This window comes from Aethalodelphis obliquidens, unplaced genomic scaffold (assembly GCF_003676395.1).
Source record: "Aethalodelphis obliquidens isolate GAN/ISIS:26980383/991018 unplaced genomic scaffold, ASM367639v1 scaffold6, whole genome shotgun sequence".
Lineage (NCBI taxonomy): Eukaryota > Metazoa > Chordata > Mammalia > Artiodactyla > Delphinidae > Aethalodelphis > Aethalodelphis obliquidens.
In genome coordinates this window covers 75,387,644-75,402,049 of record NW_020837950.1, presented here as the reverse complement: position 1 = coordinate 75,402,049, position 14,406 = coordinate 75,387,644, and the positions used below count along the sequence as shown (strand labels likewise).

General features: G+C 54.5%; 1 protein-coding gene across 4 annotated transcripts in view; it reads left to right on the top strand.

The window, feature by feature from the left end:
• The first annotated feature begins 848 nt into the window (after positions 1–848).
• Positions 849–14,406, top strand: part of MAEA (macrophage erythroblast attacher, E3 ubiquitin ligase) — a 31,074-nt gene continuing 17,516 nt past the window's right edge. For 3 of the 4 annotated variants that reach the window (XM_027103975.1, XM_027103973.1, XM_027103971.1), the window contains exon 1: positions 849–978. In XM_027103975.1, the coding sequence (XP_026959776.1) occupies positions 910–978 (69 nt within the window). In that variant the 5' untranslated portion in view covers positions 849–909. Of the gene's footprint in view, positions 979–1,835; positions 1,920–14,406 lie in introns of those variants that run through there. The other variant, XM_027103974.1, reaches the window with a different exon arrangement.

Below are 14,406 nucleotides of genomic sequence, written 5' to 3'. Positions count from 1 at the left end.
GGTAGAGAGTCTGAGTGGCTCCCATTGCGACAGTGGCTTTCTTGTGTCGCCTTAGGTGTTTTTTTCAATGCTAAACTTAATATTTCTTTTCAAAAAATCGTTTCAGAAATGAGTGTGAGATGTGGCTTAATTTGAAAGTCTTCTCTTAACTAGTGAAACCTAATTTAATTTCTATTTTAAAAAGGAATAAAAGGGAATAAGAATGTGAAGTGGTTGAAAGGAAACTAGAATCTGTGTGGACGCCAGGGATGCTGGATGCTCTCCCCGCACCGGGTCCTTGTTACACTGTGGGAGCCTCTTTCCTTAACCAGTTCAGTTCTCCTCTCCCTCAGCGGGAACCTGCGGCTCCGTGTCAAGCTCCAGACGCATTCCTCTGCGGAGAGGGGCCCATGGAAAGTAGCCGGCTGACAGGCACCCGTGGCCTGCAGACATTCTGGCCACGACTACCACGCGGGGTCACTGCAAGGAGGGCTCCTAATCAGGAGGGAGGGGTCATTGCCTCCAGGGGCCGCCCCACGCGAGCCCAGTCACCCCCATAGCCGCGCTCCTAGCAGGACCCCGGCCCTCAACCCCCGGGGGCGCTCTGGGAAGGTAGCACTGGGGCTGGGGCAGCAAGCGAGCGACGGGTGGAGAGAAGCCGCCCCGCCCCGCCCCGCCCCGCCCCGCCCCGCCCCGCCTCAAGTTCAAGGAGAGACCACGCCCAGCCATGCTTCCCTCTGATTGGCTGAACGAGAGAAAGACCGGCGATGATTGGGTGGAGTGGACGCCTCTCGGCGCCCATCCTCCGCCACGGGGCGGGGGCGGGCGTGATTGGTGCAGGCATCGGCCCGCCCCGCCCCGCGACGTCACTACCCGGCGTGCCGCGCGCCGCGCTTCCGCTCCGCCCGCTAATGTTTTGGCCGGTCCAAGATGGCGGTGCAAGAGTCCGCGGCTCAGCTCTCCATGACCCTGAAGGTGCAGGAGTATCCGACCCTCAAGGTGGGGTCTGCGGCCGGGGGGCGCCCGCGCCTGGCCGGGCGGCCTCTGAGGGGAGGGGGAGGGGCGGGGCGAAGGCCGGGGCGCGGCATGGGGCGCCGGGCGGAGGCCGGGGGTCTGGGGGCCGGACTTCCCCGGGGCCGGGGATCTGGGGGCTGGGCTCCCCGGGGGCCGGACTCTGGGGGCCTGGCTCCCCAGGGGCTGGGGGCCCGTCTCTCTGGGGTCCTGGGCTGGCGGCCGGGCTCCCCGGGGGCAGGGGACCTGAGGGCCGGGCGGGTGTGGCGTCTGGCCATCCATGCTCCCTCCTGCCTTCGTGACAGGGCGGGGAGCGCGTCTGCCTGGCGCCCCGCTTCTCCCTCCGGAGCCCGATTGTGGCCCCTTCGTCCTATAATACCGTGAACTGCATCAGCGACAGTCCTGGTCGTAGACAGGCTGGCGACTTTGGAGGCTGGGGTCTCAGGGCTGTGGGGTCGCGGGCGCCCAGCCAGAGTGCCCACCGTGAAGGGCGGTTGGTGTCCAGCTATCCTCCCGGAAGCTCGTGTCAGACGGTGTTGATGGATGGCTTCCAGCCTCTAATTAGGGAACCTGTGAGGAGAGACCTCACGACCCAATGGGAACCCATTTGCAGGGCGTCACCAAACCTGAAATACAGCCCTTGCCACTCGGTCGCCAGTTGGGTGACCTTGGATGGTCGCTGAGGCAAGTCGACTTAACGCTGGGATGAAATCGGTGTTCCCGGGAGAGGGGTCGGTGCTAGTTCTTCCCTAGTTAGTAGAGGATTCGATGGTGATTGACTACAGCGAAGCACCTGGGAGTAAATTCCTTCAACGCTCAAGGTTATAACATTCCCAGGAGAGCTGCGGCCGATCCTACGTGCGTCTGAATTCCTTTCCCGGGGGCCACGTCGCATCTCTCCTCCCGGAGGACCCAGCATCCCTGTCCACGTCAGTGGTGACAGAGGGGGGGTGCGGTGTGGCCAGGTTGCTGTGAGCTCTGCGTTCACTTCCTGGGAGACCTCGGGAGGGTCCTCAACGCCTCTGAGGTTGTTTACTCCTGGCGCCTGGGTCGGCTCAGGGTGAAGAGAGGGCTCTGGCTGTGGGAAGGTAGCTGAAGGGAAGGAAGGGAAGCGCTGCCGGCCTGAGCCAGATGCCTGTTTGCTGGACCGCAGGTGTAGGGCGTGCTGTTCTGACACTCCACTCCCCAAGACCCTGCGGCTCATAGGCCACGATTCTCTGCTGCCCGAGGCACCGACCAAAACAAAGGGGTGTGAGTGGGAACCGCTGACTGTGAGCTTTGGTCTCACTCAGCCCCTGCCAGGCCTGCCGCTTGACGGACAGACAAGAAGGTTCAGGGATGAAAACTGTGGTGGTGAATGTGGGGAACACCGGACAGGCAGGATCCCTCCTCCGAGTCGTGCTCTCGCGTTTCATAACCGTGAACGGAGTCTGAGTTGCAGACTTATCAGACAGGCTTTGATTAATGTAGTTAGGCAGATACTTCTAGAGGTAAAGGATTTTGTTTTTGTTTTTTGGCTGCATTGGGTCTTCGTTGCTGCGCGTGGGCTTTCTCTAGTTGCGGCGAGTGGGGGCTACTCTTTATTGCGGTGGCTTCTCTCGTTGCAGAGCACGGGCTCCAGGCACGCGGGCTCAGTAGTTGTGGCTCATGGACTTAGTTGCTCCGCGGCATGTGGGATCTTCCTGGACCAGGGCTCGAACCCGTGTCCCCTGCATTGGCAGGCGGATTCTTAACCACTGCACCACCAGGGAAGTCCCAAGAAATATTATAGTATCATTTCAAGTGAGCTTGCCAAATAAAGAAATTTTACTTCTTTTCTGGAATGATTTTCAAAAGTAGAATTTTTGCAAGGTATTATCTCCGTTTTCCCTGACAGATTATTTAGATCCCACAGGATAATTCCTCTGTTCTCTTGACATGTGTGTCACTGCTGAGTTAACATTTTTATCAGGAGTAATTCCTACTGGATAATGAGGAAGTTTCACCAGGAACATGGGAAGAGCTGTTGGCTCGGGAGCTGTGCTGTTCATGGTCTGGAGAGAGTCAAGAGGCAGGGGGGCAGGGGGTGAGGGCTGAGGGTGGGCATTCTGGAAGGCATAGGTTGTGCTTCTGTAGTCTGAAGGCAGCTCCTCCTGCAGGGTAGCAGGGACGAGCGTGCAGCCGGCAAGTCCCCTTCACACAGGATGGGGACTCCTCCCTGTTGGAGGGCTGGGCAGCCTCGTCATAGCCTCAGGGCTGGTAAGCTCTTCTGCTCTTCTCTCCTGGCAGAATGGCCAGAGGGTGGAGCGGCCCTTGGTGGCGGCTCCCGGCTCGCCCTGACCCGGGCCCTCTCCCCCGGAGCCCCTGCTCCCCCCGGGGCCTGTGGACGTATGGATGCGTCTTGGCGGCGGGAGCACGCCTCTGGGTGCCTCTAGCTTTGCTGCTTGTCCTGGGCTGGGGGCGCAGGTGGTCCCCATGAGAACCACTGGTCTGCACCTTGCTGTGAGGAACTTGTTCTTACTGCAGCGGGCGTGTCCGGGCACCTGGTGCTCTGGCCCTGGCTGGCAGCTTTCCCTGCAGTGTGTGGGGTTGTGGGCCGTGCCCCTCAGGCCTCAGGGAAGGAGAAGTGGAAGCTCGAGTGCGTGATCCACCATCGTCAACTGGAAACCCTGTTCTAATTATGTTTTTAGAAGTTTTTTCTGAGTATAAAAGCAATTTGTGTTTATTCTCCAAATGACTTTGCTAGTTATCCCATTCGTTTTTGGAGTTTTTATTTCTGTTTTTTCATTTGGATAGCTGAAGGAAAATCATATTTTAGAGGCCTTCTTTGTCACCGTCCAGGTCAGGTGGGAGTTCGCTCAGCCCAGGGGAGGGACCTGGCATCGTCGCTGGAAACCTGCTTTGGACCCTGATTCCTCCCCTTGAGCTCACCTGGACCCATCTCTGGGCTCACCTGGAGCCTCATCCTGGCTCCCCAGCCCCTCTCCCAGCTGTCCCCTCCTCGCCACATGTGACAGGCTGGGAGTGTGGCCGTTGCTCCCAGCTGGGCCTGGAGGCAGATTCTCCTGTGTCTTTGAAAAAATCTGCTGCTTTTAATGTGGTGACAGTGTTGTTGACCAAGTACTGCCCTGCAATTTCAAATCCTGGCTTTGTACTTGTAGAAAGTTTGTGCGCCAGTTACATGCTAAAGTTATAACTTTCAGTGCGGTTTTACAAACTTGGCCTCAGCCTGGCTTGGGGGAATCACATGTTCTCAAATTTGAGAGACGCTGGTAGCATAAAGTGTTTGGACTTTTGAGACAAGTATCTGATTATGCTGTGTCCCAGGTGGTGGCCATGGCTGGGGCCTAACCTCTTTCTACTTTAGGTTTTGTGATTTCCCGAGTGAGCCAGTCCCTCCCTCAGACGCTGGCCGTCTCTGGTCCGCAGCTGCTTGCGTCATGATTGCCTTCTTCTCAGGCTGCAGCCTCGTCACACCTTCAGGGCAGTGCTTGTTCTCAGCTGAAAGAGCCCGCACGTGGCCTTGGCTTCCAGAGCCCCGCACACCCAGAGCTTGGCTGCGTGCCCCTCTCTGAAGTGTGTGCCGCGCGTCCTCCTGGCTTCGCGCTCCCCTCTCTCTCACTGTCGCTGGAGGGACGTTTGACCAAACGAAGGCGACCTGGTGGCATGTCCTGTCCTTGCGTCCTCCGTGCCGGGCCCTCCCGGAGAGACGTGGGTTGACGTGAGGGGTCCCTGCTCGCTGCTTGTGTTTTTAAGTATGGTTAGTGTTTTAAGCAGATTTCAAGTCTGGAGAGGAAAGGGCTTTCTAATCTCCATTTCTCTGTAAGGGGTGGGCTGTTGGAGCCAGTGCTGACCCTCAGCCCTGGGCAGGTGGTGGCAGAGCTGGTGGGGGAGCCGTGTGGCCACCACACACGCCTCGGGCCCCTGGCTTCCGCCGGGTCTGTAACCACCATGATCACTGAGCACGTGACATCTGCGCTCTTGGAACTCTCGGAACAAACCCTGGAGAGGGGGTCCCCGAGAGACGGGTGAGGCCCCATCCTGGTCACGTGCAGGACCAGGTGGCATTAAACGAGGGACACAGGGTTTCAGCGCACTTGTTTGGGGGTGGCCGGGGAGGCGTGTTTCGGGGAGGAGCCATGTGGGTTGAGTTTAAGTCTTGGCAACCCTGACACGGAAGGCTCACGGTCCCACTGCAGCAAGGCAGCTCGGACGTCCCCAGAGCCCTGCAAAGGGTGCAGGGGCCACTGAGTGCCTGGCTGGCGACATGGGCCGGGGGGCGGGGTGGGAAGACGGGCCGGGAAGAGGCCTCGGGCAGGCTGAGGTGGGAGGTTTGATGCTGACCTGAACCTGGCCAAGCAGTTTCCACCGGGGTAACAGTTGGTTATTTTCAGGTGTACGTTTTTTACAACCTTTTGAAACCAGAACTATTCACTGTTTCAATCACTACTAACCAATAGTTAACAACTAAACATTGCTGAGTACTTTGATAACTGGACTATCGCGCAGAATGTGGCCGAGGGGAGAAAACCCCCAGCTGGGTCGATGGTCTCACTGTCCACAGAGCCAGCCTTCCCCTGCCACCACACGCAGCCCCTGGGGCCTGGCCTTGTCCCCTTTCCCATCATGACAGCGGGCCCCCCTGCCCTGCCCCATCTGAGCCAGACCTCCCCCGGCTCCCCGCCCCATCCTGTGTCCCTCCCAGGTCTCTGCACATGGGAGCCGGCCTCCTAGCGCTCCACCAGCCGGCTGGGCAGGGCACTGCCGACGTGTCGTTGCCCACGTGGCCCCAGGCCACCGCCCTGAGCCGGATCCGGCCCTGCGGCCGGCCCCTGCGCTCTGGCCCTCACCCTGGGGTTTTCTTTCTGGCTTCGGTCACCCTCTGGCGCTTTTTCTGTCAGATGCCCCCTTGGGACGCTAGTCCTCAGTGAGGGGCTGTGTCGGGGCGGTTGTTGCCCTCCCAGCGCCTGGAAGAGCTCCTGGCCCGTGGGGGGCACCGGTGGTAGCTGTTGGCTGAGCGAGCATCTCTTCTGTCTGGGCGGAAATCCCGTAAACATTCACATCTCACTCTTGTCCACGAGCGGCATTCCGGGTGTGGCAGCCTTCGGAGTTTCTTTTCTCACCCCCCCACCCCGGCCCGCACCCCTCTCTCCTTCCTTCAGGGCTCAGCTGCCGGGGAGGAGTGTCTGCGCCCTGCCCCTCTGTCCACTCACGGTGTGCATGCCGTGACCTTCTAGGTGACAGCTGGACAGCACCCTCGGGCACCCCCTTCGAGATGGCCACCTCCCGGTCTCACGAGCGGCCTCCGGGCTGGTTTTGCCCCAGCAATCCCCGGCAGGCTTCTGGCCAGGGTCTCCAGGTGACCCCATGGGGCAGCCTGAGCCCCTGACAGCGTCTGGTGCTCGCCCCCACCTCTCACCACGTGTGCCACAGGCTGCCCTTCCTTCCCGGCGTAGGGCCCCAGGCGGCTCCCGTGACACCACGCACGCCTGGCTCCTCCCAGGCTCACAGCCGCCCCTCATCCTCCTTGTTGGGACTGCTCGCTGACTTGGTGACCTTGTTTGAGGACCCCCGTGTGTACCGATGACTCCCAGCTGGATCCCCTCGCCAGCCCCAGAGCCTTGGACCCGGGAGCCTGTCAGACGTCCCCTCTTGGGTCTGTAAGGTGTCTCAGCACGTGGAAGTCTGAACTCGTTGTCTTACCCAACTCCTCCGCAAACCCGCTCCCCTGTCTTCCTGGTCTCAGTGGCGGACAGCGCTCCCATCCCGTTTGGCTCACGCTAGAACCTTGGAGCCAGCCTCGACCCCTCCGTTCTCAGAGCTCACATCCAGCCTGTCCTCACATCCTTTTCACTCTGCCACCGTGGCCTAAACCAGGCCCTCTCCGGGTTGTTGAAGGAGCCCCCAGCTGTCCCCAGCACTGCCCGTGCTTCTTCCTGGCAGCCTCCCGTCTTACTCGGGGTAAAGTCCAAGGTTGTTAGAGTGGCCCTCCAGGGCCACATGACTTGGCCCCCTCTTCCTCCTCCCCCACGTCGTCCTCCTCCCCTCCCCCTCCCCCTCCTCCTCGCCTCCCCCTTCCCCTCCTCCCCACGTCCTCCCCCACGACCTTCTCCCCCACCCCCCTCCCCTCCTCCCCACGTCCTCCACCCCCACCTCGTCCCCCTCCCCCACCTCCTCGCCTCTCCCTCCTCCCCGCCACCTCCTCCCCCACCTCCACTCCTTTGGACACTGAGCCACAGTGGCCTCCCCGCTGCTACAGGATGTGCCAGCATGGGGGGGCCTCAGAGTCTTTGCTCTTGGTTACTTTGTCCAGAATCCTTTCCCCCAGATGTCAGTCTGGCTTATTCCCTCACCTTCCCCCGTCTCTGCTCAGGTATCACCTTCTCAGTGCGAGCACCTTATTGAGACTGGGAGTCCCACCATCCCCTCTTCTGCTCTGTTTTTCTCCTTAGCTGCCGCTGCCATTTGACTTAACTGTGTTTTGCTTCTTTGTTTCTAACCACTGGGATTATAAGCTCTTTGGAGGGCGTAGAAGAAATAACTCTTCAAATAACAGATGAATTATTAAATATTATTTTGGCAATTCTATCCAAAGAAGTAAGATTGAAACAAGTAAATGTAACTGTTAGAACGAATGAGACAGAATATGTTTATGTACCCAGAAACACAAGCAAACTAACCAGAAAATGACTGCAGTTAATTAGAAAGGTCAGCACAGTAACTGGGTACATGAAAAGCAGACAAAAGTCCTCACTTTTCTGCATCCCAGCAATAACCAGTAGAACATCTCCTGGGAAAATGCCAGGAAGAGTAAAGCGTTAGGGTGACTGCAGCACACCAGCAGTGGGCGCCAGTGGAGGCGCCGTGGCTGGCAGCAGCAGAGGGTGCTGGGTTTCTGTTTGAAGATGCTAACAGTAGCTGGAAAGATACCATCTGACTTCTCTGTGTGCTTGATCAGACCTTTCTTCTTTATCCTGAGGGAAGCTCCAAGAAGGGTGTCTCTGCTGGACACCAGGGTCTGCTATGAAACTGCGAAAGTAACAGCCTTGTTGCAAAGTTGCTGGCTTTGGTTATATGTTGTATGGAAAAGGTGAGCCAGTGTTCCCCTGGTGTTATGCATACAGTCGGCACCGGTGCCTGCTCGGGCTCTGTGTGTCGTGTTTGGTCATTGAGACGCTCACGTGGAGGGCTGGTGCCAGGCTGCCTTGTGTGCACGCCGGCTAACTCAGCACTTGCAGCGTGTTCTGTTTTACCCGTACTGCCCTTGCTGAGGTGGACCAGTGGCATGAAAAGATGCCTGTGAGTAACCAGCAGTCGCGGATGAGAGGACCCTGCCCCCAGGAGGGAGAATATGGAGGTGCTGCCGGTGCCCTTCCCGCCTCCAGCTTTGTCAGCACTTCACGGAGTGAAAAGTCCATCTCATCACATCCCCCTAGAGGTGGGCCAGCAACATGTCAGTTTTCAAGAAGCCTATTTGAAAGAGGGGGTTTGAAGCACTCCTGCCCTTCGTGAGCCTCCCTCAGGTGTGTGCTGTGCCCGGGGAGGTCAGCCCAGGAGCGCGTGTGATTCGTGAGACTTCCGTGCCACACGCCGGAACACGAGGCACAGCTCTCCAGGCCAGGCAGGGCTGTCTGCTGCCATTCAGGGCTCAGTGCAACACTTTACAGGATGTTGTTAGCTTTGTGATAAATATTTAGAAACCTCTTCTGAGGTTTCTTAATTGTGAAAGATAAAAGACCTCCTGCCATTGGGGAAATACTTCCTTCCTGTGCTGGTAAAAATGGCTGAAAACATTATGAGAACAAACTAAGGTGCATCTCTTTGTCAGCAAATACTGTGAGAAAACCCACAGCAAACACTGGAGAAGGTTTGAAGAAACACGTACCAAAGCAAGTGGCGCGGTGTGGGAGGGCTGCTGTGGAGCTGGATGAGAGTACAGGTGTTTCATACGGGTCTCGATGAGGGTGTTTGCCAGATTCTGCTTCAGTTATGAAAACAGGAAGGATTACTTTTTGCGAGTCACTGAAGGGGAAAGAGGTACTGGAGGAAATATAATTTAACATTCAACTAATTAAATGGAGAAATTCTATGATCTTAAAAGCTGTAGTGAAACAAATTACCAAGGAAACATTAACTAGATTTGACTAATACAAATTTAATTTTTTGGTATAACCAGATAAGATAAAACCAGAATTTAAAAGCAAGTAACAAACCTTAAAAAAATCCGCCAAATGTGAACCATAAAAACCTGGTTCAAATTGATGAGAAAGCTCCAATGCCCTCTTCCTTGTTGAGTGTTGGGTGAGGAATACAAACAGAAAATATGTAGAAGGAAGAATGTGTTGAGTTGAACCGCATAAAATCACCCTTTTGTAAAAATGATGGCTGAATAGCCTATACCATGTAAAAAGATTAAAAAAAACACAACTTCCCATAAAGAAAAACCCCAGGACATGATGGCTTCACTGGTGAATTCTATTAAATGTTTTAAAAAGAGTTAACATTGCTGCCTCACAAACAGCCAGAAAATGGAAGCGGAAGGAAGTTTCCCAGCTTGTTCTGTGAGGTCAGTTTTACCCTGATACCAAAACCAGACAGACAATACCACAAGAAAACTACACACCAGTCCTTATGGATGGATGTAGGTGCTAAAATCCTCAGCAGCGTGCCAGCAAACTGCATCTGACAACATATGAAAAGGATTATGTACCGTGACTAAGTGGGCTTTACCCCAGGAATGCAAGGTTGGCCCAACATGTAAAAGTCAACGTAATGCCATACTAATAGTATAAAGGACAAAAACCCCACGATCACCTCAATAGACACAGATAAAAACACTTGACAAGATCCATCACCCTTTCATGATAAAAACACTCAACGAACTAGGAGTAGGAGAGAACTTCCTCTACCTGATAAAGGGCATCTCTGAGAAAACCACAGCTGACATCATGCTTAGTGGTGAAACACCAAACCTTTCCCCTAAGATCAGCAAAAAGACAAGGATGTCCACTCACCATTTCCATTCAGCATTGTCCTGGAGGTTCCAATTGGGGCAGTTGGGCAAGAAAAATAAATAGCAGGCATTCAAATTGGAAAGGAATAAGTAAACTCAATTTGCAGAGGAAATCATCTTGTGTATGGAAAGTCCTAAGGAATACACACGTACACAAACCTGTTAGAACTAATAATCTGGTTCAGCAAGGTTGCAGGATACAAGATCAGTTTATATAATAGAAATAATTTGTATTTCTGTATCCTAGAAATGAACAGTGAAAAGGGAAATGAAGAAAAGAGTTTTATTTACAATAACACTGATAAATTGGATTTCATTAAAGGGAAGAAGCTTGTGTTTCAAAGGTATTCTGTTAAGAAGGTGAAAGGACTACTCACAGAACACAGAGAAAATATTTGCAGATCTTTTTTTTTTTTTTTTGGCGTTATGCGGGCCTCTCGCTGTTGTGGCCTCTCCCGTTGCGGAGCACAGGCTCCGGACGCGCAGGCTCAGCGGCCATGGCTCACGGGCCCAGCCGCTCCGCGGCATGTGGGATCTTCCCGGACCGGGGCACGAACCCGTGTCCCCTGCATCGGCAGGCGGACTCTGAACCGCTGCGCCACCAGGGAAGCCCTGCAGATCATTTTTGATAAGGATCTAGTATCCAGAATATGTAAAGAACTCTTACAGTTCAATAATATAAAGACAAATAACCCGATGTAAAAACGAGCAACTGGTTTGAGGAGACGCCTCTGAAGAAGAGATACAAATGGCTAATGAGCATAAGAGGAGATGCACGACATATTCATCATTGGTGAAATAACGAAACCATGATGAGGCACTGCTTTATACCCATGGGAATGACTGTAATCAGAAAGATGGACAGTAACGAGCGTTGGATGAGGGTGTGGAGAGACTAAAATCCTGATAGACTCTGAGGAATGTAAAATGGTGCAGCCACAGTGGAAAGCAGTCTGGTAGTTCTTCAAAAAGCTACACAGAGTTACCATATGACCTAGCAGTTCCACTCCTAGATAATCTACCCAGGAGAAGTGAAAACGTGCCCATACAAAAACCTGTGCAGGAATTTATAGCCTTATTATTCATAATAGCGCCAAAGTGGAAGCAACTAAAATGTCCATCAACTTATGAGTGCATAAACAAGTGTGGTATTCGCATAATGGAATACTATTCAGCCATAAAAAGGAATGAAGTACATGCTACATCATGGATGAGTCTTGGAAACATTACGCTAAATTAAAAAAAAAGCCAGACACAGAAGGCCACAGAGTGTATGATTCCGTTGATATGAAATGTCCAGCATAGGCAGGTCCATTCAGGTAGACAGTAGGTCAGTGGCTGGTTGCCCGGCTCTGGGGAGTGCTTCTGTAGGCAGCAGGTTTCTTTTTGGGGTGATGAAAATGTTCTGGAAGTAGATGATGCTGATGGTTGCACAGCCTGTGGTTATACTAAACACCACTAAGTTGTATACTTGAATTAAAAGGGTGAATTTTATAGTATCTGAATTATATCTCAATTAGAAATTGGTAAAATAAAAAGTGATGCAGGGGGACTTCCCTGGTGGCACAGTGGTTAAGAATCTGCCTGTCAATGCAGGGGACACGGGTTCGAGCCCTGGTCCGGGAAGATCCCACATGCCACGGAGCAACTAAGCTTGTGTGCCACAACTACTGAGCCTGCACTCCAGAGCCTGCAAGCCACAGCTACTGAAGCCCATGTGCCTAGAGCCCATGCTCCGCAACAAGAGAAGCCACTGCAGTGAGAAGCCTGCGCACCGCCACGAAGAGTAGCCCCCGCTCGCCGCAACTAGAGAAAGCCCACATGCAAGAAACGAAGACCCAATGCAGCCAAAAATAAATTACAAAAAGCGGGGGGGGGGGGGGGTTTAAAAAAAAAAAAGTGGTGCAGCTTACCTTAAATTATCTTTCAAAGGGCGAAAGTTTTAGTTTTGATAAAGACTAATTTACTGATTCCTCTTTTACAGTTAGTGCATTCTGTATACCTGCAAGAAATCTTCGCCTATTTCAAGGTTGTGAAGATTTTCTCCTATGTTTACATCGAGGATTTTTGCAGTTTCAGCTTTTATGTTTAGGTCTGTGGTCCATTTCAAGGGAATCTGTGCAGATTGTATGAGGCACAGGTTGAGGTTTGTCCTTTTCCCACGTGGGGTCCAGTCCCGGCACCTCTGTTGCGGAGACAGCCGGTCTTCTCTGCCCTGAATTGCCCTGTCTCTTTGGTTGGCCACACGGACCATGCACGTGGGTCCACCCCCCAGGTCTCCCACCCTCCTTGGTCTCCATGCCTTCCTGGACCAGTGCTTTGAATCAGGCACCATTGCCCGTATGTTACCAAAATCATTCAGGATATTTTTTTATCCAGGTAAAAAACAAATGAACCAGCTCCACCATTTCTAAGTGTCTAGCAGTGCTGTATCGCACTCAGATCTCTAGGACTCTCTTAAGTCAGCTCGGGCCACTCTGACAGAACGCCCCACAGCACACACTGTTCCTTCCGGTCCTGGAGGTGGAGTCCCAGAGTAGGGGCCGGCACCCCCCAGCACGGCTGCTCCCTGTTCCCGCTGGGAGCGTCCCGAGGCGTGCGCTGCTCTCCTCGTGGTTGTGACTGGCGTTTCCCCGAGTGTTAGTGGTGCTGAGCGCCTCCCCACACGTGTCGGGGCTGCGTCTCTTCTTCGGAGAAATGTCAGTTCAAGTCCGTGGCCCATTTCTCAGTTGGGTTATTTGTCTCCGTCGTGGAGCTGTCGGGGTTCCTTATGAAGCCTGGATAGTAACCCTTACCAGGCGTGTGGTCTGCAAACATCTCTTCCCGTCCCCGGTTTGCCGTTGCGCTCTGACGATTGTTTCCTTTGCTTTCAGACGTCTTAAAGTCTAATGTAGTCCCATTTGTTACCCTTGCTTTCATTGCCTGTGCTTTAGGAATGTATTGAAGAACACAGAGTTTTTCTCTCAGTCTGGCTCTTTGTTGCGTTCCCACCTCACTGCACTTCTCATGTCTCTGTGATTTTGTTGTCTCACCGAGGACCGTCTCAGTAGTTTTCCTCCCAGAAGGGGCTTGGCTGCTGAGGGGTTTGGAGCCTTGCCTATCTGCAGGCATCACAATTGTGCCTCGTTCTCAGTGATACTTTGGCATGGTTTAGAGTCTTCAGCATTTCTGAAATTCCACCCCTTCTTTTGGCAAAAGCCCCTTGGGAAGGAACCTGTGGAGCTGTTGGTGACAGAACAGCAGGGGACAGTTGGGGAAAGGCGGGAGAGGCAAGGCCTGGGCGGCCCGGTGTCCCCGGGAGGGACGTTGATTCCAGGTGCTCGTGCAGGGGGTGGGTGGCCGAGCTCAGAGGGGCGCATGGGCAGCAGAGGGTGGGACCCGAAAGCTCAGCCCTGCAGAGCGCGTGGCCCAGCTGGCGTGGCCCCCGAGCATGTGGGCCGGTGGCCTGGGGCGTGGGAGGATGGCCAGGGCCAGGAGAGGCGTGGGGCTGGTGCAGGTGCAGGGGAGGCCTCTGGGGGACGGGAGTGTCCGGAGCCATCAGGAGCTTGGGTGGGGCGGGGTGTGGGCCACGTGCGGGGGTGGCACCCTCGCTGCCACCACCCCCACCACCGGCCGGACTGTGCCATGGTTCCATTCCCGCACAGTGGACGTATGCCAGACCCTGAGTCGGCTTCTTGCCCCAGAAGAGAAATAGGTAAGCTTGACTGTTAGCTTACAGTGTAAATTGTTGGGACTGGATCCTGACGATGGACTGCGGATGAATGTGAGAGCGTCGCCGGCAGCTTTTCTGGATAAGAGTTGAAAGTCGGATCCCAGCCCACGGAGCTTTCTTTGGAATCCCCCTGCCTCGGTGACGCGCACGGGTGTACCGGTGTGTGCGCGGCCCGTGCAGGCTCTCTGGCCGGTGATCGCCCCCGTGCCTGTGCAGGCATGTGACTCTTTTCTCCTGTGTCATGGTGATTTTGATTATATTTATTGGAAGAGAATTTTAACGTCTGGATGTGATAATAAAAAACACCTTAGGGGCTTTGTTCATTGTGCATCGTGGGATTTGTTCAACTTGTTTTCTAGTAATTCCACTCTGTTTTCTTTTATGAATGCATCGATCCAGCTCAGATTCCAAATACACAGTGTGTTCACGCAGACGGCCTGCGGGACCCGGGCAGGCTGCCTCCGCTCCTGGCCCCCGGTCCTGAGGGCACAGCCGGTGACCCACTTCCCAGTCATTCTGGAACTGAGTGCTCACTTTTTCAAGCAGTAACATCAACGCCTGCGCTCACTTGGGTTTAACAAGCAGCCTGGAAGGGCGTGTGCGGTCATCAGTGACCCCACCAGCCCTGACCTCAGCCCCCCGCGGGCATCTCTCCCTGTCTGTGCGCCATGGAGGCTGCCTGGGGGGGTCGTCGGGTCAGGACGGTGGCGTT